General features: G+C 34.2%; 4 protein-coding genes across 4 annotated transcripts; 2 read left to right on the forward strand and 2 right to left on the reverse strand.

Moving 5' to 3' along the window:
• Positions 1-6,762: 6,762 nt before the first annotated feature.
• LOC108834892 (uncharacterized) lies at positions 6,763-9,732 on the reverse strand. Its single transcript, XM_018608207.1, has 3 exons — positions 7,755-9,732; positions 7,440-7,637; positions 6,763-7,349 (listed from the first exon to the last, which is right to left on the reverse strand). The coding sequence occupies exons 1-3, from the start codon at positions 9,730-9,732 to the stop codon at positions 6,763-6,765; spliced, it is 2,763 nt and encodes a 920-aa protein (XP_018463709.1).
• A 2,272-nt stretch (positions 9,733-12,004) lies between these two features.
• LOC108854477 (uncharacterized) lies at positions 12,005-14,138 on the forward strand. Its single transcript, XM_018628049.2, has 2 exons — positions 12,005-12,403; positions 12,719-14,138. The coding sequence occupies exon 2, from the start codon at positions 12,725-12,727 to the stop codon at positions 13,967-13,969; it is 1,245 nt and encodes a 414-aa protein (XP_018483551.1). The 5' UTR covers positions 12,005-12,403; positions 12,719-12,724; the 3' UTR covers positions 13,970-14,138.
• Positions 14,139-15,368: 1,230 nt separating this feature from the next.
• On the reverse strand, positions 15,369-18,416 carry LOC108851124 (uncharacterized). Its single transcript, XM_056993465.1, has 4 exons — positions 17,309-18,416; positions 16,455-17,189; positions 16,217-16,378; positions 15,369-16,096 (listed from the first exon to the last, which is right to left on the reverse strand). The coding sequence occupies exons 1-4, from the start codon at positions 17,951-17,953 to the stop codon at positions 15,662-15,664; spliced, it is 1,977 nt and encodes a 658-aa protein (XP_056849445.1). The 5' UTR covers positions 17,954-18,416; the 3' UTR covers positions 15,369-15,661.
• Positions 18,417-19,092: 676 nt separating this feature from the next.
• Positions 19,093-20,920, forward strand: LOC108836637 (transcription factor MYB120-like). Its single transcript, XM_056994712.1, has 2 exons — positions 19,093-19,637; positions 19,742-20,920. Exons 1-2 carry the CDS (start codon positions 19,314-19,316, stop codon positions 20,918-20,920), a joined length of 1,503 nt encoding a protein of 500 aa, XP_056850692.1. The 5' UTR covers positions 19,093-19,313.
• Positions 20,921-25,824: the final 4,904 nt, after the last annotated feature.

Below are 25,824 nucleotides of genomic sequence, written 5' to 3' on the forward strand. Positions count from 1 at the left end.
ATCTGCAATAAAATCATGTGTTAGTCAATAATTAATTTGTAATGTAAACTCTCGCTTTGATATTAAGGTAATGAACTAACATACTTGGATTTCGTCGCTTTTTTCGTTCAAGGTAAAGAACATCTTCGGATAATATGTCTTTGGTGGAATTCCAAACCAATCTCGGCGTCGATAAGCTTTCAGATAATAACATCTGAGCAAACAGACGTCGTCGAACATAATTTCCTGTCGCCCAAAAACTACATTCTTTTAGAGCTTCAATATACTCTTTGTCATCATCCAACAAACCAAGCTCATAACAGACGTCCTCAAAACTTGGGTAAAGAATTCCATCTACTATCTTGATGTCATCATAAGACCTTGGCCATTTAACCTTATTAATCAATATCAAATTTAATTTAGACCAAACCAAAAAAAAACATGACAAATAACGAAAAAATGTACCTTTCCAAACTTTAACCTTTGCAAATCTCATGACACAAATTATGGTTTTTGCAGAAATAAGTTGAATTGATTCGCTTAGCTCTAGAGCAACTTTACCCCATACAACCAATGGAATTCTAACATCTCTGGTGACAAAAAATTAAGCAAGGGAATAATGTGAATATTTAGATAAGATATATAAAGGTAATCAGACTATAATAAAATCGAAATTAGACTCACTCCGGATTTTTTAACTCTAACGAAATCTTCTCGGTGTCCTTTCCATTAAGAGAGACGATTTCAACATTAGAAATCTCCACAACCTTACCAATAATATCTACAAAAAAATTACAAGAAAAGATGAGTATTCTAGGGCAATATATTATGAAGTGCATTATATTAAAAATACACTCACCGAACAAATATTGCGGGTTCAGACAACCGTTTAAGATATCATGAAAACTGCAAGGTTTAAAACCGGTCGAACTGAACGACATATCCTCACAAAATCGAACCCGAGTAAAGTCTTGTAACAAAAATTTGTAAGGATGGTTTGTTGTTCGATAGGAGTCGGTGGATAGAGAAAGTTGAAAATTATAGAAAATCTTCGAGTCACCTTCTAGGATGTTGGATTCAAATGTAGGAACTAAGTCCTCACTAATAGTTGCATGAATAGCATCACCCTGATAAAAATATTAGTAGAGTTGAGTAAATATATTTGTTTTAATCATGAAGGCTTCGTAGAGTAAAAAAAAATCCCACAATATATTTACATGGGAATCAACTAAAACCATCTCAATACTCTGGATACCTGCTACGGTGAATTGTCTCCACAGACGAACAATATGGACCCTTATTTTCCAGGTCGTTTTACCAGGTTTCAGATCAATCACCTTGTCAAAATATGAGACCATCGTCGGCATTATCAAATGTCTAAAGGTTTTATCTTTTTTTATGGAGTTTAAGATGCGTGAACCTCAACTTATATAATATACTATATGCCATATAGTTGCAATATATCGGTAATAAGAAAGGAAATGAAAAGTAAATGAAAAATTAGCTTATGTTAAATAGATATCTTATAAGTTTGTATATTTGATATTTAACATTTTTTACTGATTTGAGACTTGGTAAGCAAGAATAATATATTTGTTATCTTTAATCTTTAATAAATTATAAATGTAACCATTTAGGATGTGTAACAAAATATTCCAATTTCAGAAATTAGATATTTAACATTTTTTACTGATTTGAGACTTGGTAAGCAAGAAAGCAAATTTGTTAACTTTAATCTTTAGTAAATAGTAAATGTTATCTTTAAAAAAAAACCGGCTCGTCAATAAAAATAAACATAAAACAAATCATGCATATATACGATATAATTAATAAATACTATGGAATGGAAATAAACACTATAATTGACATTTATCTGTTTAATGATACATTTTATAAAATGAAGATAATAAAAACATTCCCATTTCGGCCGTGTATATCATTTTCAAAGTTAAACACTTTTCGTTATGGTTACAACCAATGTGTTTTACTGCAAATCTAACCTACTAAATATTATTATCATGACTTTCTCTGCATAGCCAATGAAGTTCAATGTAAAACCCACTCAACTTTAGTATTCGTGTACTGCTCTGTATAAATGACTTCAAACAATATAGCTATGCATGTAGATTTCGAAACAGAAACACAAAAAACCCAATTGGAACTGCTTTGGCCAATATACGAAAACCATCAATCAAGAAACTGATAGACGATTACATTATAGTAAATTCATATAGTTCATGAATTTAAAAGTTGTTGTAGAAGTTTCACACGCAAGTAATAAAGCCAAAAAGACAGAACATTAGTCATGAAAACGAAAACGGTACGAAACTTGCGGAAGATTAATTAGCCGATAAACCAAAAATCTTTAAAACACTTGATAAAACTTCAATCTCCTCATGATGAGAAGACACGAACACGTCCCCCGATTAGTCCTTCATCTCCTGGCACCTGAGGAACTTCTTTCTGAAACATTAAGATCTGATAGATCAGATTTGGGAAGATGAGGTCTGTCTCCCAATCTGATCGGTGAGTCATCTCTATGACTTGATCGTACACGAGTCTTCCGAAATCAATCTTCTTTCGAGAAGAAACCGCGTATATGAGGCGGAGACGGTCCTGGATCAAAGAAGTAGTGTCCGGTCCAGGAAGCCAGTTGAGCTTACAAATGCGATAGAGTATATCGTATGGCTTCACCAGAGTACTGAGCTTGAAATCCTTCCAGGTGTACGATTGGGCTCTTGTTAGGTAGACGATGGCATCATCTAGAAGAATTACCTCCCAGTGAAATGAGGCCTCGACATCAGGTGTCATCAACAGACGGTTGATAACCGACGGTTCGAAACGGTAGAGGGTTCCGCGGATCAGAGTACCGTTACCATCATAGATGATGTTTGATATGAACTCCCTAACAACTCTAGGACAAAAAAGCTGGACATGCAGGACAGTATAACACCAACCTGCTCTATCTATGATCCTAAACGCATCAGCTAACAGAGGATCAGTAGGATCTAGAGAAGCTTGAACGACAAAACCTCTAAGGGAGAGATACTGATACCCGGTTGCGGCGTCGGCGTTGTAATGGCGGCGAGAAGGTTCCCCGATGGTTGCGAGGGTTCCGGAGAATGCCAAACGGTTACTTCGGATACGATGTTCAAGGAACCGTAATGGATTTTGGGGACGGAAGGGAGCAGGTACAGGATTCAGATGACTCATATCGACTCGATTTCTTGAGAGAGCAAAGGGGAGATGGAAGATTATGACTCTCGACTTTCCCTCCGTATCTGAAGCAGAAGCACTATATCAGTGAGTTGACGTGACAATTAATGTATAAGATATGTTTTACGGTCTTGATTTATCTAAATTTACACGTAATGACTATAATTATTACTTTTTTTTTTACTTATCTATGTAACAATTGTAATTGAAAAGTCAAAAAAGTGTTTTAATTTATATTATCGAGGTTACAATCTAAGCTGGTCACACTAAGCTTTTGTCAAAATCTGGTTTATGCAAACTATAATTTTTATTTGTGTTTTTAATAAAGTAATTATAGTGTTTTAGTTTATATAGTTGCAATATTATTGCTAATAAGAAAGGCAATACGAAAGTAAATGCAAAATTAGATTATGTTAAATAGATATCTTATAAGTTCGAAGTTTAGATATTTAACTTTTTTTTACTGATTTGAGACTTGGTAAGAAAGAAAAATATTTAGCAGGTAAATATGGTAAGCAAGAAAAAAATTTATAATTTTTTTACTGATTCAATTCAATGCAAAAAACTTTACATGCACAACGTCCTCGTATGTATTAAACAAACTAGGGGTGGGCATTTTATCCGATACCCGAACCCGTATCCGAATCCGACCGAACAAACCCGAACCGAAACCGAACCGAAGTAGCAAAATACCCGAACGGGTATTGAATTAGAAGAGATTGGATATCCGAACCCGAACGGATAATACCCGAACCCGAATGGATATCCGAAGATAACCGAACATATGTATACTTAGGTCTATATTCCTAGTTTACTTTTTTAATTTTATTCAAAATGTTTATTTTTATTATGCACATAGTTCAAAATTAGATAATTTACATATAACTGGAAACAGGTGAATTTTTACTCACTTAAAATGCATGTCAAGATTTTTATTCCATGCATTAACAAAAGTTACATCCAAAATTTAAAAATACTAATCAATTTATTATCTTTTATTTGTAAAATGTTATCTTCAAATTTATTAATCATTCAATTATTAGAAAATAAAAAATCAGTTAAGTGAAATATATATTTTCTAAGTACAAAAAAACTTGAGAAATGAAAAATTAAATTTTTTTTCCAAAATCTAAATATCCGAAAACCCGACCCGAAATACCCGAACCCGAACTAAAAATACCCGAACCCGACCCGAAGTAAAGAAATACCCGAACGGGTATTACACTCCTATACCGAAATACCCGAAAATCCGAAATACCCGATCCGAACCCGAACGGGTACCCGAACGCCCACCCCTAAAACAAACATATGTGTTTTACAGAATCTGCTCGATATTATTATAATGCAATGTGATCTTAGCCAATGAAGTAGTTAAACAAATGTGTTTTCTTGCACTGTTCATCTATTTAGCTTCTTTCTATAACCTTACTTGACAAAAAAGAGAAGAGAACTCTTTTATTAGTTGAAGCTGTTGTTTCGGTTATTCAACTTCCGCGAAGAAGACACACATAGTTCTTTATTTTTTGCTTCAAAGAATTCATACAACATATAACTTACATACATGAAACATCAGTGTGCACAAATAACCAAACTATAGCATACAAAAAAATACATGACAGTCTATCAAACTTGACTATAATGTTACTGCTTCGTTCAATCCAATTTTGGCTATGCAGAGAAGCAAATGACTCCGAATATTACTTACATAAAAACTATTGTTATACCATAGCAGCAAATGTTTGATCACAATGCAAGACTTCCTTTGAATCCAATACTTCCTTTGAATAGCGTATGGCTTATCACCAAAGCAGCAATTGTTTCACCCACTTGCCTTGTCAAAATACACCACTTCCTTTGAATGTTTGATCACAACCTGATTACTAACGTAATGCTTGCGAGAAACAGGGATATAAACATCAGCTCCACGAGCAGCTCCGTTCTACAAAAACATGAAATATGTATATAATTATGGTCGACCTATAGAACAACAAAAAATAAGTGTAGCGACTATGAAAAACATATAGTTTATTCTTCGTAAACGTATCAAATCTTTTCCTTCTCTCTCTCAATCTTCTATAGTTACTCGGGACTGATGTTTGCTCCTCCTTTAGCTCTCCCTTAGCTCTCCGTGTTTGCTCGTCCCTTAGCTCTCCCTGTTTGCAAATGGCAAACTCATCACGATTTGGCCTTCGCAACTGAAGTTCAAGGCAGTTGTATGTTCTCCCTAACTTTTGTCCTCCTCGTCTACGCTAAAGGCTGCCTCATCGATCTCGAAGTCATGAACACGCGACAGAAGACGGCAAGACTCGAAGGGAGAGAACGATGAATCGGATCCTTCCATCGTCGAGAGGTAATGCTTAAAAGTGTTTCTGCTTCGTGGTGGTGACTTTCGTACGATTTCAAACCATAAGTTCAAAATGTAGTTGTTTCTAAACGTTTAGCGACAACACAGCACAAAACGAATGAACAAACAAACAGTTCATGCATGAATGAAAAAAAAATTGTTTACGTTTCTTGTTATGGAACCAAATAAGGAAACAAAGCAAAGAATTAAATGATCCGTTTTTCTTAAACTCCCTCACAGAGTGACACGTGGATCCGAGCCTTCTCATGCATTCTCACCAAAATCGTTTAAAGAAAGCCTTAAAAATGCTTTTCCTTTAATATATAAGGGATGTGTATTTATTGTTATTCTCTACGTAACATCCACAACATCTAGGGTCCGATTGGTAATGGCTGTAGCTTTAAAATTTTTGCTGTAGAAAAAAGCTGTAGACTTTTTGCTTTGGCTTTAGATTTTATTGCTGTAGATTTTATGGAGAGCTCAAAAAATTTGATTTGAATATTTGGCTTTAGAAATCACTTACACAGCTGTAGATTATTTCCGGAGCTGTGATTTTTAAAAAGTCAATAAAGCTTGATTGCTATGAATTTAGTGCTTTAGAAATAAATAGTGCTCTGGACAGCACCTACAGCCATTACCAATCACACCCCTAGTGTTCGGAAATGGAGGGAGTTTAAAAATGCATTTTAAGAGGGAAAAACGGTAACCTCACAATTATACATGCATGACATGTTGTCCCGTTGGTTGACACGAATTTTTTCGTGACTTGTGTATGATAAGTATATTCTTCTCGGCGACTTTTGTAATATTCTATTTATCGCGCAAGTTTAGGTGACTTTGAATGTAATATACATTAGGATACAGGTCTGATCTAGGCACAGCCAAGTAAAACATTGTTCTTGATCCCAAAAATTTTAGAAGTTTTTACATAAAAAAGTGCCTAAACATTGAGATTGGTCCCAAAATTTTTAGAATTCTTAAGATATGTTTCAGGTCTCAAAAATCTGAGGTCCAAACGAGTTAGTTTATATATGTTTCGTAATCATAAAAATGTGGTGATATTAGTTTGGTTTTTTTTTTTTTTTGCCGTCTAAAGGATTTCATTGCATTGATCATAAAAGCAGTACAACAGAGTACATACCATCATGCATACTATACCAAAACTCCCACACAACAGGAGACTATACCCCACTATTCACAACCATCTAAGCCAAAAAATAGTTTTATAACCATCTAGGAGCACCCCTAGCCACATAGGATTGAAACCTATCTCCAATGATAACACTGTTGGCAATTAAGCTGGCATCTCGATGACCTTCAGAACGTTCAAACACCACCCGCCATGCCAAAAGTTCCCCAAGCAAATGTCTAATCTCTGTAACTTTGAACTTGAAAGAAGGCCATGCTTTTGGCCTATTGATTGCATTAACCAACATCCTCCATTCAAGAGTAAAGTAAACATTTAGACACTTGTGGGAGAGCATACTCTCTACCGCCCACACCAAACTAAGGAAATACGCCTCTTCCTTAGACCATACTCCAGCAAAAGAGCGACGACTATGGAGCAGAGTCATACCCCCTGCATCAGATAACACACATGCGGCTCCAACTTCTTTCGACTTTTTGGACCACCTCATTCCAATAGTGCACTTGACAAAATCTATCGGAGGAGCAATGCAACTAGCTGAATGCGTAGTAATCACTTGAGAGTTCTCCGCGTTGCTCTGCTGCGCCACATCTTGAGCTAGGAACCACAACCTAGCTTCATCAAATGCTTTGATACATGTTTGCACCCCATTATAAAGAAACCCTTCAAACAATAAAGAGTTTCGATTTTTCCATAGATACCATAGAATCCATGGGAAGCACTTTGTAGTCTCTCACAGTGCCCCACCCTTACGCCACGCCTGAAGCAAATAACTGACATTTGCAAATATAGAAGAATCATGAAAACCGCCAGGCGGGTGGGGAAAACCAGACTGTGCCCAAATTTGCCGAGCCAATGTGCATGAGAATAGGACGTGATTAATGGATTCACCATCCAGACCACACGTTTGGCAGACCACATCACCCTTCATCCCTCGAGCATGTAACGCATCTAGAACAGGTTATGCACCAGAGAGAGCTTTCCAGACAAAAACTTTTAATTTGGGCGGAGCCTGGATATGCCATACTTGAGCTTTAAGTGGGTTTAACGAAGTTGTCTCCGTATGACATCGAAGCAACTCCTTCTTGTTGACTGAGAACGCCAATTCATAGCCAGTTTTGACAGTGTACAGCCCACTAGGAGTAGACTTCCACACCCAAGAATCCCGATCAAAAACAGAGGGTTGGTTCCGCAAGAGTATTTGAACATCACTAGGAACAAAGAGCTCATCCAACAGAGTTTTGTTCCATCTTCTCTTAGGGAAGTCAATCACATCGGATACCTTCAAATTTGCATCAAAAACTCTCTGTTTACGATATGGAGGTCTGCAGGTACCATCCTCGTCCTCCATCCATGGTTCAGACCATACATGAATGTCTCTCCCATCGCCTACAGAGTATTTCAGACCTTTTTGAAGAAGCTCTCTCCCAAACAGTATACTCTTCCATGCATAAGAGACCTTATTACCCATTCTCACATCTAGGAAGCGCTTTTCACCAAAGTACTTGCCTTTAAGAACACGAGCCATGAGACAATCCTCAAATTGTATCATCCTCCAGGCCTGTTTTGCTAACAGTGCTTGATTGAAACACTCCAACTCTCTAAATCCCATGCCACCATCTTCTTTTGACAGACACAATTTCTCCCAACTCATCCAGTGAATTTTTCTTTTAAATGCCAGACCATCCCACCAAAACCGAGCCATTTCACTACTCAGTCCGGAAATTACAGTCTTAGGAAGTTGGTAGACAGACATTGGCAATACCGGAAGGGCTGATGCAACCGCTTTGATGAGCACCTCTTTCCCTCCTTGAGATAGATGTTTTGCATGCCAGCCTGAGATCTTGTTATTCATACGCTCCTTGAGATATGAAAATAACTTAATTTTGGATCCTTTCATAATCTCAGGGATGCCTAAGTATTTATCCATCCCTCCTTCCTTCTCAATTCCAAGCACCGTTTTAATTCTACCCTTCTCTGCTTCCCGGACACTCTTGCCAAATATAATAGAAGATTTTGCCGGATTAAGCTTTTGGCCCGTCACCTGTTCATACCTCGTGAGAATGTTGATCAGATTATGACTCTGCTCTGCATTAGCTTGACAAGCAAACAGACAGTCATCAGCAAAATGAAGCTGATTGATAGAGGGACCAGTCAGACCAAACTTGATGCCCGAGATTTCTTCACCGCTTTCTGCCCTGGTGAGTAAATGATTGAGGCCTTCAGAGCACAAAACGAACAAGGCTGGTGACAAAGGGTCGCCCTGCCTCAGGCCTCGTTGCGGTACTATAACACCATGGGGCTGGTCATTTATGAGCACTGAATAAGTAACTGAAGAAACACACTTCATGACCCAGAAGATCCACTTCTGGTCAAATCCTAGAGCACACATCAAAGACCTTAGATATCCCCACTCCACGCGATCATATGCCTTCGACATATCGGTCTTCACTACCATCTTATCGGAGTTGCAGTCTTGTGAATCCCCCAACGAATGAATCATCTCGTGTGCGATTGTAATGTTATATGTCATGAGTCTTTCAGAGACAAACGCAGATTGAGTAGGAGATATAATCACTTGCAACACAGGAACAATCCTTTTCGCCATAACTTTCGAGATGATTTTGTACATGACGGAGCACAAACTGATTGGTCGGAGATCAGAGATAGATTCCGGATCTTGGATCTTAGGAATCAAACAAAGATGAGTATAATTCCATTCCTTTGGAAGAATACCTTCTTCAAAAAATCTCTGTACTTCTCGAACAACTTGCGCTTGAACGATACTCCAGAATTTCTGATAAAACAGAGCGGACATACCATCAGGTCCCGGCGCCTTTGAGGGATTAATAGAGAATAAGGCCTCTTGAACCTCTTGAACTGACACCGGTTTAGTCAATTCTTCATTCATTTGGTCAGTGACTCTAGGATGCATGTCATGAAACGACACAGCAAACGGAGGCGGGTTGGAAGATTTAAAAAGGTCAGAGTAAAACTTCACCGCCACATCCCCTTTTGCTTTTTCTTTTGGGAAATTTGGAGCCATGTAGATAATAAAAAAAATAATAAGTCCATACACATAATAAATTGATGGCTATAATATTGTCTATATTATATGTAATAATAATAAAATTATCCTGCGCATGTGTTTTCAATAGCTAAGTATTTTTTTTTTATATTCTGTTTTATTGTTGTGAGGATTACAAATGGGATAGAATTGTGTGTGCATCATATATGACTCGTTTGAAGAATGAAATAATGAAAGAAGAATCATTGAGAAGAAGCTGAAACGAAGAATGGTGGTGAGCGGAGATTGGCGGCGTTTGTTTCACTATACATGAGTCTAGTTATCGAACTGTTCATCTACTTTGATTACCATAGAAATGAAAACTTTGGAGAAGATAACTAGTTATACCATTGCTATTGCAATGTATTATTCTATTTTAGTATGAAACATAAACATGTTCTATTAAATCTTCGGATTCTTATCAATTATCTTTGGAGAAAATGAACAATTCAAACTAAAATGTAATATTTTATTTTATTCTGTTCTTTTTTTTGTTCAAATTTTTGTTTTGTTCTGTTTTATGTAAGAAACATAGAATAAAATGTAATTTTACAATTTCCCTCTCCCTCCCTAACACATATAAATTTGTTAAAAATACATAATTAAAATTGGTATTTAAACTCGAATCTGAACCGCATCCGCAATGATTCAAACCAAATCCAAACCAAAATTTGTTAATATCCGAACGAAATTTAAATTTTTACAATATATGAATGCTCATCCCTAAAAAGGATATAAGACAAATCTACTACAACATACAATAAATAATCTAATAAACTATTTCATTCCGTCCATAGTGCAGATTACTACCTAGTTTTAATATTACTTCAGTTTCATAAAGATAAAAGTTTTGGACACAGATATAGAAATTTTGTGTGTCTTCATAAATTATATATATATATATATATAATAGACTATCTTAATGACGTCCTACCGGTTCAGAAAGCCAAACCGGAGATACTAAATCGACATATAACATTGCTGAAGGAGAACTCCTTACACCACGTGTAAGCTTGTCCGCCATTGTCTTTTGTACCTTCGGACTATGTCTGATCTTAAAAGATAGGAAAGAAAGTCTTATAATTAATTATTGTTTCAAGAGAACTAATGGAACTATTTAATTAGCATTGATTTAATTTTATTAAAAATTAATAATTACAAAAATAAAGTATTTATACTATAAATATAATGTGTATTTAACATGTGTAAAACGGAAAATTATATTTATAGAATGGAATGAGTATTTGACAGTGATTAATTTAGAAGACACCAACAATAACTAATACACCAACTAATCAACACATTAATTAACGCATCAATATATATTCTAAAAAGTGAATATAGATAAGCTAGTCATAAGATCTTCTGATTTGCTTGATTCTTTCTGAGCTGTGGAATCTGGAGTTGTGTATTCGCTCCTTGTCATCAACTATTCGGTCTGATCGAGATCGTTCATTTCGTCAAGCTTCTTTGTGGTGGTTCATGACGGTGAAATACCGTTTCCACACCTTTCGGTTCTCTTGCCGGTTTATGAAGCTTTGGTTCTTATCTAGCTGTGCTATTCACTATAGGAGGAATCTTTCGTCGGTGGAATTTTCAAGTCTTGGATCCATCGATCGTATCATTACTCTCAAAGGTTCTCTTGATGACCACATGCAAAGCTCCTCAATTTCTAAGTTTTATTAGAATTATCGGTTTGTTCATTAAGGGTTCTTGTATCAAAGGTTGTCTGTTTGGTTATGTTTAATCTTTGTTTCCCATCTATGGGCTGATGTTTCCGGGGACTGAAGTGTAGTCCGCCGGCTCTTGACCGCCGGAATTACTGTAATTGCATGTCTGTAATATTGCTTGTTTTAATATATATATTTTCAGTGTGAAAAAAAAAGAAGATAAGCTAGTAACATCGACTAGCGATAGTAATCACAATTCGTTATACAGAGACGAATGTAACATAGTCAAAGCCACGACGAACAAGCACAGCTGATGAGGAACTTCAATGAGAAGGACAAAAAAACTGAATAACACCAATGCTCTATCGGATATCTCATCATCACAATCCACAAGAAGTGAAGATGTGAGCAATGCATCTGTAACAGCGCGAGAGCATGAATCTCAATGGAAGCTGGAGGGAATAATTATAATTAAAAAATAAAAAATAAACAGACATTTGAAAATCTTAAGAGTTCTGAAAAGCAGCCAGATTTCATCAAGGGAATAAGTCCCCAACAAGCTTTAAACTGAGGAGGGGACATCACCTCCAATGCCTAATCTCCTCCTCAATCAATCTCCTATGCACCATAAAATATCCTATACCCATCAACCATTAATGAATATGCGAAAAGACCAAAAGGACATCCCATATTTTAATTGGAACCCAAAATTTGATCCCATTTCCCAAACCAAAATCGGCATCCAACATAACTCGGGTTTGGTCGGATCTGAATTGGATTGGTCTGTAAAAAAAATGGGTTGAGAAATTAAAAGTGGTTCTTATGTTTGTTGGTTTGGTCTAAAAAAAAGAAAAAAGTGATTCCCTCCCCCCGTAGCAGCTCCCTAGCAGCTCCTCTTGCAGCTCCTCCTCCACTCCTCTCTCTCTCAGCTTCTCGAACGCTGCCGTCTGTTGCCGTCGGGGCGGATAAAGTTGCAGCCGGTAAGTTATGCTCTGTCCTAGCATTATTTCGGAAGTAGGTTTTGGGGGTTTTAATAGATTTGTAATTGTGACAAGTTTTGTTTAATTTCGGGGTAAATTGGTATATAATGAATTTCGGTAGGTGAATTGGAGTTGAGGGATAGGGATAAACCCTAGATTATTCAACTGTTCTTGATAAATTGTAGTAAAACTGAATAACTGGGTACAACTGGTAGAATTAGGAAAACAGGGAAAATTCGAATAACTGGTAAAACTGTAGCAGGATAATAGTAGGGGAAATTGTAGTGAGTTTCTTTTGTTTGTTCCTTTTGGCAGGACACAATGAGCAATCACGTCAGAGATATACCTGGTAGTCCGAAAGAGAGCTACAAGATGTTGTATAGTTATTTGTACATGTTAGAGCAAGTGAATCCGGGGACAAAAACCTGTTTGAAATTGGATGATATAAGTAAATTTGAGTACCTTTTCATAGCTTTGGGAGCTTGCATTGAAGGGTTTGCAGTTATGAGGAAGGTGATAGCTGTGGAGGGGATACGTCTGAAGAACGGTGGTGTTTTAGTTTTCGCGAAAGCTCAGGATCCTAATGGTCAGAGGTATCCACTTGCGTTTGCAGTAGTAGATGGTGAGAATCTTGCTAGTTGGACTTGGTTTTTCGAGATGCTTAAAAGTGTTATACCAGACTCTTCTGAACTGGTTTTCATTAGTACAAGAAATCAGAGCTTGATCTTCGCCATAGGAAACGTGTTTCCACAGGCTCACCATGGTCATTGTTTATGGCATTTGAAGGAAAAGGTGAAATTGCATGCTTGTAACGTCAACAAGAATATAGTCGGGCAAAAACTTATGGAGTTGGGCAGATATTACACGGTTGATGACTTCAATTCTGCTTACGACTCATTTAAGATAAGATGTCCTGCTGCGTACAAGTATGTGGAGGAATGTGGTATTGAAAAGGACAAATGGGCAAGGGTTTTTTTCCCACGTGATAGGTACAACTTGGATACAAGCAACACTCTGGGATCAATGAAGAACGTGTTTAAAGAGGCAACGAGGTGGGCCTTAATACCAATGCTGGATTGTATCATTAGGAAATTCTCTGATTGGTTCACTCAACGGAAGGATGTTGTTTCTAGATCAATGAATACAAGACTGGTGCCTCGGGTTGAGAACTACTTGCACGATCTATGGGCTGTTGCACATAAGCTACCTGTGCGGGAACTTGATAGTTACGAGCTTAAGTACGAGATCACTGACGCTGCAGGAAAGGTGTTTTGGGCGACCTTGGTTGGAAAAACTTGTACTTGCAAGGTGTGGGACTATGAAAAGTTCCCTTGTCTGCATGGACTGGCAGCTTATATCTATTTCGCTAGGAATGTTGATGGCAGGCGCCTTGATATCCATGAGTTGTGCTCAAAATACTACTGGACGGAAATGTGGCATTTGGCGTATTCCAGAACACTTAATGTTGTGCCCGACATGGCTTCTTGGAATGTACCAGATCAGATCAAGGAGGTGAAGATCATACCTCCAGATCGCATCAAGCGGCAAGGAAGGAAAAGGGTTTAAATTTGGATGAATTTGGAGTAATGCATATTTCGAGTAATGCATTTGGGTACTTGATTTTATGTTGTAATCTCTGGAACTTTGTTTCATTTCGTGTTGTGTCGTGTTGTATGACTTGGAAAACTGCGTAAAACTTGAGTATAGTCAATTTATAACAAAACTCGGTTATCAATTTCAGAACGTTTATTTTTTTTTGTCAAACAAATTAAATGTTTCTTTTATAAATGAATAATATATTTTTAATGAATTTTAATGTAATTTCTGAATTTTAGAATAAAATTAACAGATTATATAATGAATAATTACTAAGTAAGCAGAAAATATATTTTTAATGTAATTTAGGAAAAAAATCTTTGTTGGATTCCTTGTCTATTTATAACAAAACTCGGTTATCAATTTCTGAAATTTAGGAAAAAAACTCTCACGTATCTCTTACGAGACCTTGCAATTCCAATAACACTTTGTTGGCCAAAGACATCTTACAAACGAAACTTTCGAGTTATATCTATTCGCTAAATATAATTGCATGGAACTATATAAATAACAATTTAAACTAGTAATATTGAAGGTAAAACTAGATAACCAATTTAAATAGATTAGTAACACTAAATAAATTAGAAACCGACAAAAATATAACTATGACCAAAGTTGGGAATACTAGTATCTTGGGTATAACTAAGAACAAATTTTTTTTGGGCAATTATCTCATTTTAATATCTCACTTTCAGTTGGGCCCCTTTCAGTTTGACTTTTTCCCCTTTTTCTCTAGCCTCTCTCTCTATTTCGGGTCTCCCATTTCCCCATTTCCTCTCCCTCTCTCTCTCTCTATTTCGAGAATCGAATTCTCTTCCCCCCCCCTCGCCGAGCAAGTGAGATGGAAAAAGTGAAGATGGAAGTGGGTTCGGGTTCGGGTTCGTCTTTATCGCAAAGGAGCCGCCGATTTTCTTGTCTGAGGTTGTGTCACTGTGGCTTGCCAGCGAAAATAAGGCAAGCTTGGACTGACAAAAATCCTGGTCGACACTTTTATGGCTGTCCGCGCTTTAAGGTATGAATATATGATGGAATCTGGATATAATGGAATCTGGATTTGAATTGGGTTTGAATTTTGACCTTCCCCTTATTGCAGCTTGGAAATGAATGCAAGTACTTCTCTTGGTTCGATGAAGAGGATGGTACAGAATGGCAAAGGAGAGCATTGCTTCAAACCCGTGATGAAATCCGAGAGAAGAATAAAGTGATTGAGCAATTACAGAAGACCATTTCTGAAATGAAAAGTCATTTGGAGAAGAAGAAGACAGGGAAGGGCGGGAATGACGAAAATGAAGAAGATGACATTGTTAGGAAGTTTGAAGAATTGTATGCTTAGTTTAAGTGTGGTGTTGAAAAATTAGTTTTCCTAGTATTTATAGTTTTCCTAGTATTTCTAGTTTTCCTAGTTTTCATTAAGTTCTCCTAGTTGTCCTAGTTTTCATTAAGTTCTCCTACTTTTCCTAGTTTTCCTTAAGAGGCACATTCAAAATATAAGATTGCAACATCCATGATAACAAGATTGCAACATCCATGATAACAAGAACAAGTTCCATCCAACATACCTAAAAAGTCAAGAGGTTTCCAACATCCACACAACAACAAAATAATGGGTCCAACTTCCCACAAAATACATAACCGAGTTTACAAAATACATAACCGAGTTCTTCACTCCCCGCTTCCTTGCCCTTCATCCATAGCTTTCTTCATAAACGCCTCAAACGGAACCACCATCCTTTCCTCAAACTTGTCCATTGTCTTCTTAACTCTCTTTAGCTGAGTGCCAATCATTTTCACTTGTTTGATCAACTCCTCCATCATCTTCTTCTGGCTTGCGCCTCCTTCCTCTCCACCTACTTCGTCATCCTGATCTTCGTCATCCTGATCTTCGTCGACAGCCTCTTGTGTATTTGGATCACGCGCAGCAACGTCTACATCATACATCTCTTCAAAAAAGACTGAATGTCCTTCTGCAAGACGCTTTACCCAACTGTCAATAGAAATATCATCGACATCAACGTCGTCCTCCTCTTCAGTCAGCTCTTCCAAAAGAGCTACTTCTTCTTCTGTCTTGGTAGGAAGGATGCTGTGGATATCCCCTGACTGATACCAAAAAAGTAAAACCAAAAAATAATACATGTTAGTATAATGCTACAACATTTTCAAAGTTTGTAGCACAAGAAACATTACAACATTTTCAAGATTGTAGCAGAAGAAACATACCGTTATTTTGTCCAGTTCCCGATTCAATTTTGAAAGTGAGAACCCTTTCATCCCTGCTGATTTAAAGACTGATCTGCACATCCTAGGACAGTCTATATCGACGTCTTCAACCTCTTGTCTGAACTTCAATCCAAACTTGGGAATTGCCTCAAAAGCAAGCAACTACATACCAATCATGTACAAACACTTAACACAATAATATTAATAAATGATAAGGTAATTATCTTCAATTGCTTACCTCCAGTGGCAGACAGAAACCTGGAAGTGGCCATAAAGTCTTCTCTCTAACCCGACCTCCAAAATGATCCATGGTGTGCGATATCTCCTTAACCATGTAATCAAACGAGTACCTCCCCCATGGAAAGTTTTCGCAGAACTCGAGATCGTCCACAGCTCTTTGGAAGAATTCCAAAACATCTTTGGCGCCTTTTCCTACTTTCGTTTGCGCACAGATAACACTTCCTAAAAAGAACAAAACCATCATCTTCAGCCGGTCTCTGTGTTCTCCCATAGCCAACAGCTTCGCTTTGACATCCTCAAGCCTTATTGATTCTCCCTTCTTAAAATGGCGCTTCACGAACTTTCTATCACCAAACTCCTTATACCCAAGTGGATAGTTGCGGCAGCTAAGACCTGAGATCAAAGCGTGTTCTCTCAGGCCATAGCGGATGGGAACACCATTCACAATGAACCACACTTCCTTCCTCTTCGAGCCATCCACTGTCCGCAATAGCAACATCCACATTCCTTGGACCATGTGGTTTGAGTCCTTCTCCATGTGGAACACGTGACAGAATTGTGGATGCTTCTCAAACCACTTCCTCTCAGTATCACTCATCTTCGGTTTGAGATTAGCAAATGTAACCATAACGTCATTGACGAAACATTTGGTCGCTATCTTTATTTGTTTCTTGTACTCCGACTCATAGAAGTACATCCTCAACGGTTTGATTGCCTCGGTTGCCTCTAATTCCTGCAAGTAACATTGTGTTCTACATCAGTTATTCAAGTACTAAAACATAGTTCTCCTAAGTTATCCGAGCCTTTCCTAATATATTTAGTTAAACCCTATTCAAGTTTTACAGTTATTACCTCTTCTCCTTGCCCGAGAACCCCGTCACCATCACCATCAACATTTCCTGATTCCGCTTCCAATGGGGGTTCCTTCTCTCCTTCTTCTTGATTTTCATTTTCGTTTTGACCTCTGTTCTCTTCGGGAGTCCCGTTCTCTTCGGGAGTCGGGAGAGTCCCGTTCTCTTCCTCCTCTTGTATTTCTTCTTCATCTTTGTTCTCTACTTCTTCATTGCTATTTCCTTCTTCATCTTCATCTTTATCTCCATTTTCTTCTTTATCTTCTTGAGATGCATCGCTGTTTCCTTCTTCCTCTTCATCTTCGTCTCCATTTTCTTCTTTCTCTTCTTGAGATGCATCGCTGTTTCCTTCTTCCTCTTCATCTTCGTCTCCATTTTCTTCTTCCCTTTCTTTCTCCTTCTCCGATTCTTCTTTCTCTTTCTCCCGATCTTCTACATCCTTAGCCGGTTCTTCTACTTCATTCTCCTCCGCAACTCCCACGGTTCCAACAAATTCAACCGCCGGTGATTCCTCATCCGTCGTTTTTCTCTTCTTCAAGTTCTTCGGTTTGTTCTTCTTCGAGTTCTTCGAGGTCCCGCTCTTTTGCGGAGGAGGATCCGTTGGAGGAAGCCTATCCTTTCTCTTACCCAGCCTAGTTTCAACCATGATTCACACGTTTTCGGTGAATAATCGAAGGGAAATCGAAGGAATCGAAGTGGGATGTTCTAGGGTTGGGATACGTTTTCGAATTTAGGGGAAACCGTTTGAGAGAGAGGGGGGGGAGGGAGAAATAGAAATAAAGAATAAAGGGGAAATTGGAGAGACTCCACTTGGTTTAAATCGAAATTGAGTGGTTATTTGGATTCGGGTTCGAGATGGTTAAAATCGAGATTGGATCGGAGGGTTTAAGTTGGATTGGGGACGGTTAAGTCTAATTTATGATCTTTGGTTCGTATTTCAATTCGATTCGGTTTTCCCTCCGGTTAAACTTGGTAAAACCCGTAAATAGTTTACCTTCCTTAGGGTTAACTGTAAATTCCAGCAATTCGCCATTTTATATTTTTTCTTTTTTGTTTCATGTCTTTCAAAGATTGACCGATAAGGAGGGTGGGTATAAGAGATGATGTCCCACTGAGGAGTCCGAAGGCATCAATTCACTCAAAGGAACGTTTCCTTTTCCTAGCATTTCTGAACCACCGGTTCTGGTTCACGGGGGATAAACGAAGGATCACAACCATTTTATAACAACCAACCACCCAATTGTTTTCCTTTAGAGACCGGTTCAACTTCGGATTATTTCACAAGATTGCATATCCTGTCCCCATGGCAAGGATATTTTACTCCACATGTCTTGTTAAAGCAGAGAGAAGAGAATCTCAATCTCCCACCATATTTGAACATTGGAGTCCATTCGTCTGATTCTCCAGCAAAACAATTTCATGGTGTTCGTGTCTATTTCCAGCAACCTGATTTGGCTATGTATCTCTAAATAGCAGTTGAAATGCAATATTAATCGACTGTATTAGATTTCAAAAATCTACATAATGGATTTGAAAAGTGTTTTAAAGTAGATTTACAACAAAACTTACGCGTTACAACTGTCATTTTCTTAAAATAGAAAGAGGAAGTGAAAAAAAAAACAACAAATCTTGTGAGTTGTCAACAAAGGCTTGTGTTGTGTCCAGATAAACAAACACTGTCAATTCATATCTCGCCCCTCTATTTTTATTTATATCTCTTATATTTCTTGTTTTTTCCGTTGTAATTTCACACGGAAATTACCAAAGTTTGTCTCTTTTCTCCTTTTTGTTACCTTTTTCTTTTCGTCACCATTTGTCATAGCGGAAACAATAAATAAAGAGGGTTCATAAAATATTTTTACCATGGCCGAACTTGGGGGTGAAAATCGCTATGTGGATCTCACCTTTCTCAAATCCCCCCAAAAGCCAGCAATCAATTAAATTGTTTTTTTGTTCTTTCTTTTTTTCTTGAAACGATCTGAAAAAGAGGACGCACAGTGAAACTTATGATCATGTATGGAGGAGGAGCAGAGAAGGAAGGTGGATTGGCCAATCACATGTCAAATGGAGGAGTGACATTGAAGAAAGGGCCCTGGACGGCGGCTGAAGATGAAACACTTGCTGCCTACGTTAGAGAGAATGGTGAAGGAAACTGGAACGCTGTTCAGAAAAACACTGGCTTGGCTCGCTGCGGCAAAAGTTGCCGTCTCCGTTGGGCCAATCACCTCCGACCTAATCTTAGAAAAGGTTCTTTCACAGGAGAAGAAGAACGTCTCATCATCCAGCTTCATGCTCAGCTTGGTAACAAATGGGCTCGCATGGCCGCTCAGGTACAAACCAACTAATCTCTATATTTAGAAACTAGCTGTTATTACTCAACCTATACCAAAACTAGAAACTAATGTTTTTTTATTTTTTGAAATTTTTTTGAAAGTTACCGGGAAGAACAGATAATGAGATCAAGAACTATTGGAACACGAGGTTGAAACGCCTTCAACGCCAAGGACTTCCTATTTATCCTCCAGATATCATCCCTAACCATCAACTCCATCCACATCCACATCATCATCATTATCAACAACAAAATCATCATCATCAGCAGCATCAACATCAACAAATGTATTTTCAACAACAATCTTCACAACCAAACACACCATCATCTTCTCCTCTTCCATCTCCAACGCCATTACACGCAAACCCCTCCTCATCTTTCACTTTCCACACCACAAACGCATCAACCGCTTATCTCCTCCATCCTTTAAGCCCTCACACTCCAACCACACCGCAAACTCCTTCTCAACTCTCTTCCACACCGCCTCCACCGCCATTATCTTCTCCTCTATCTTCTCCTCGAAACAATCAATATCCAACTCTTCCTCTTTTCACCTTTCCAAGTTCCCAAATCAACAGCAACACCAATTTCACTTTCCCTAGACCACCGCCTCTCCTCCAACCGCCATCATCGCTCCTCGCCAGACGCTACAACAATTCCAACACTCCTCTCAACTGCATCAACCACGTTTCAACCGCACCATTTTCACCTGTTTCTAGAGACTCTTACTCTTCATTTCTAACACTACCTTACTCTTCCCCTACTGCTCAAACCGCTAATTACCATAACACTAACAACAGTTACTCTTCATTCTCTTTAAACCCTTCACCTTCTTCTTACCCTGCAACAACTTCTTCCCCAAGCTTTCTTCACTCTCATTACACTCCTAATTATTCTTCCACCTCCTTTCACAACAACCCGGTTTACTCCATGAAACAAGAGCTCTCTTCAAACCAAATCCCCCAGATAAGTGTCTTTAATAATGTCAACAACTTCACAGACAATGAGAAACAGAACAATACCAATCTTCACAGAAGCATTAGCTGCAGCCTCTTGGAGGATGTCCTCGAAGAGGCCGAGGCTCTAGCCAGTGGAGACGGAGACCGACCTTCAAAACGGAGACAACTCACTGCTTCTCCTCCTAACCACCACGACAACAATAACAACGATAATGATAATTTCTTTTCAGTTAGTTTCGAACAATATGATTCTTCTGAAAACATATGTTCCTTACAAGGTAAATTAAAACTAAAAACTTCACCTACACTTCTCTCCGTTTAAATATTTTTATTTATTTTTATTATTGAAACGCAGATTTGAAACCAAAGGAAGAAGAATCCCTTCAAATGAACACAATGCAAGATGACATAGCTAAACTTCTTGACTGGAGAAGTGATAGTGTAGAGATTTCTAATGGGCAATCATCTGTTGTCACTGACGACAATCTTGTTCTTGATGTTCATCAATTGAATTCACTATTCCCGGCTGACTCAACGGCCACCGAAACAAGGACCAACGACGAACAGAACAATAATAACAACATTAACTGCTCATGGGACAATTTGCATGGAATTAGCTAGAAAAAGTCTGCAGATCAAGTTCAAAAAACTAAGGAAGACCAAAGTCTTCGATCGTTGATTGTATTATACCATTAAAAAGTTAACTTGTATTTGTTGGAAATCATTTGTTTTCTGTGTAATGCTATTTGATCCCTTACTTAATTGTGATTATGGATACGTTCATGTATTGTTTTTTTTTTTTTTTTTTTTTGCTAAATAGGTTTATGTATTGTTCTTTAAACTCCATATTATTCACTACTTTTCTTTCATTTATGCCAAGGATATACAAATCATTAAGCACAGCCACAACTACACTTTTAAAAAGAACATCATGTTTTCCTGCACTATGTGCAGTAATAAAATTTTAAAATTTAAATTATTGATATTTTTTTAAAAATAATCTTACTAATACTTTATTATAATTTTGATTTCATCAAAAATAGAAATTTTGTTTATTTAAAATTATAATCTTAGATATATTTTTTTATTTATGTTGGTTAAATATATTAAATCAACTTGCAAAAAATTAATAAAAATTGATATACAATTTATAATCATCAAAAATAAAACTAAGCAATATTTATAAAATTTGTAGATATATAAATGAAGCTAATGATTTTAATATTAAAATTTGATTTTTTTAGAAAAAAATTAAAACAAATTGAAAATTTTAATAATACAAATTTCATAATAATAAAAATAGAACTAAATAATATTCTGTAATTTTTAATGTCATATTTGAATATATTTATTTTAATGATGGTGGGATAAGTTATTATTGTTGACAAAAAGTATGAATTATTACTATATTCTAAAAAACTTACCAAAACTATAAATCAATATTAAATATAATGTACAAGTTATTAGCGTATTATAAAAAAATTCCAATAAATAAATCAACAATTAATGAAATTGTCCATGTCATATTTAAGCATAAACCATGTCATCAATTTTAATAGCCATAATATATTTCTTTTATGAAAATGATTGTAGAGAATATATGTGTTAAATCAATTTCTAATGTTATTTGCGAAGAGATTTTTCGAAATCCAGCACTCACGTTAAAAGTTAGAGCGTTGAAGTCAATGATAACCTTAATAAAATTTTATATAATTAAAAATTAATTTATATTAATCAGATTAATGTTTTAAAAAATAAGATAATTCTTATATATTGTGGTGTTATCATAAAATGATTATCTTTTGTTATATAAGTTAAAACAAGATATAAACAATTTAATTATATCTAAATTATTATTTTTGAATTTATTATATAGTTAAAAACGAATTAATATTAATAATATTAATTATTTTTAAAATAAGATACTAATTATATACTGTGTTGTTATCTGAAAAATAATTGTTTCTATATAAAAGTTAAAAATTAAGATATAATATATTCTATATTGTTTAGTCATATTTTATGCTTAATTATTAATATTAACATTAGTAAATAATTTTAGTTTTATCATTATCTTGAAAATAATTAAAATATTATAAGACAATATCATAGTCAAACTTATACACTATAATCTAGTACTATTAAAGTATTACGTATATTTATTATATTAAAAGAGAAGTCATGACTTATTTCATATGTGATATCTAAAATAGACCATCTACTAATAAGTCATTAATTAAAATATAATTATCATTTAATTTTACAGTATATTTATGTAACTACTTTAATCATAATATTTTTATATCTTTTCATTTAAAAAAAATTCTGTTGAAAAAGATAATAACAAGATCTAAGTGATTAAATTTGATGTAAAAATTTTCGCTAATTTCGTAATTAATACTAAAATATCGTTATACATTAATATGTACTCAAATATCATTTATAAAACGAAAAATAAAAATTCTAATCCATTTTTATTTATTTAATAATCATAATATTTCAAATTAAAATAATTATTATACTGAACTAAATAAGATAAAATTATATTAAATTATTTTATTAATATATTTAAATTTCATAAATATAAATACAGATTTTAAAATAATATAGTATGTTGGTAAAACGGGTTTAATAAATCATATAATACATGTCTACAAATTAACATATCTTAAACATACATATATAATAATATATTTTATTTTTGTTAAAAGCAATATATTTTCTAAAATGAATAAACATAAAATTGCTAAAATGTAATCTAGTCTTTGAAGTGGGGGTAATAATTTAACATAAACTAAAATACAAATTAATTTTTCCATAATATATGCTTACTATTTTGATAATCAAATGCAAATTCAGTATGATAAATATATATAAAAATGATAAATATATGTGACGGTCTGAATAATTGATTAATTACGACATGTAAACTATAAAATTGTTGTATTTTAAATAATTATATAAACTTTTAAATATATAACTAAAGTAAATATATACCACCAATCTAAACAGATATCTACCAATATATATAAATGAAATGAATCATCTGCGCGGTTGCGCGGATCATAGTCTAGTGTTTATATTATATTTGGTTTTGTAATATTATATATATATCACATAAGAGTAGAATGAATCATTTATCTTTTACAATAATAAAATTTTAGGACAATCAGAATCACTTATTGTGATAATTTCTCAAAAAGTTTACAAAAGTTTCAAAATTAATATATACTATTATTTGCGGAATAATATTTTCGCTCTCAGTTTAAATAAATAATGAAGCTATATTTGTTAGTATATAATTAACCGTAAATTAAAAAAAAATTCATTAGTTTGGTATTCATCATTATTTAAAATATTCTTTATTATATTATCTAAAATTATTTTACTTCATAATATTTTTAAATAAATAAATATATATATATATATATATATATATGTGAATATTTCAAGTTTAGTTTACGTAAAAATATTTTTTATTAATACAAATATTGAATATAAAAATTAATAGTTAGTTAATTATAAAATATTTCAAACTCTTTTTATGGCTTTTTTTATTGTTAAACTCTTTTATTTTAAGTTTTCAGTAACTTAGTATAAATATTAACCTAGCTTTTAAGATAATTTTACATTTGTTAATTTTTTTTTGTATTGATTTTTATTTTATTTGTACATATATGATTATTTGGAAAGTTTTTTTTAAACTTATTTTATTTTTTAAAAAATCCATATATTTAGTGTATAGATCAAGTTAATTATTTGTAAGAGATTTTTTCTTTGTTTAGCTTATTTGATTTTCAATTTATTTCAGAGAAATAATTATTTTTTAGTTTATATTTAATCATATCAAATTTGAATGCTGATTTGGTATATTACTAATGTTATTTGCAAATTTCATGTGGACACTTTAAATGTAGCTTGAATTTGAAACCATATATTTACTTTAGATTCTTATTTTTTTTGTCAGAGTGCTTTAGATGCATATTGTCTTTATTATTTGAAATTCTTGTATTCTTTAGGAATTTTTTTTTGTTAGTAAATTTAATGTTAATCTTCCAAAGATTTTTTTACATATCGAATTAATTCCTTTGATGATTTTGAATTTTCACTTAATTTAAAATTTATTTCATTTTTATTTTGAAAGAAACACTATTAAAACCGTTCAAAATTATAAAATAATAAATAAAATTGTGATTTTCAATATTTTCTTGGTGATATAAAATAATATGTGGGACACTTTCAGTTGTTCAAAAAAAAAGTGGGACACTTTCAATGATTTTAAATCATCATCTTATTTGTAATATATGTTGTTTGTGAACCTTTTATTTTAAATATTTATTGAAAACCTTTTATTTTTAAATTAATTATTAATTTTGTCAATTTTTTATTTACAATACCTTTTGATAATTTATAATAGATAATTCTCTTACTTTTTAAATTTATTGTATATGATATTGATTTATATTTTATTTTAAAAAATGATTTTGGTAATATTGACATTTTGAAACATTATATTAAAATGTCATTCTTTTGTAATATGACTGATGATTTTAAATCCTATGTGGAGCTGTCAATGGTTTAGTTTAATAATTTGTTTAATTTAATACTTGCTTATTTGTATACATTTTTTAAAAACACTACTCTATAGGTACAATATCTAAAATTTCAATATGTACAATGTGTAAATTTTCCTTGAATTTACAAAAACTTTACAATGAAAATATGATTATTATATACTTATTATGTGTAGATATGTACTTGAAATACTTTTATTTGATTATTAAAATGCATATATGACATTATAATATCTAAATTTAAGTTTGAATAATATTATATATTTTGTTAGATATAAGAAAAAGAGAAAATATTAAAATTTTAAAAATATTAATATAATATTCCACATTTTTATTAATATATTATTAATAATAATTAATAAAATAAATACTTATTAATATAATAGTATTATTATTATATTATTAATATTATTATTATATAATATATTAATAAAACTATTTTTTAAAGAATATTTTATTCATATATTTTATTAATATAATATTCATATAATATATTTCAAATATATTTTAAAAAAATCAAATTATAATAATCTTATATTTTATTAATATAATCTTTTAAAATGCTTTTTGATAAACTCGTGTGAAGTCATATTTAAATTTACATGTTATGCTAAAATCTTTAGGAGAAAATTAGAAGAAAAGGAAATTTAGA

This window comes from Raphanus sativus, chromosome 9, assembly GCF_000801105.2.
Source record: "Raphanus sativus cultivar WK10039 chromosome 9, ASM80110v3, whole genome shotgun sequence".
In the NCBI taxonomy this organism is placed as follows: domain Eukaryota; kingdom Viridiplantae; phylum Streptophyta; class Magnoliopsida; order Brassicales; family Brassicaceae; genus Raphanus; species Raphanus sativus.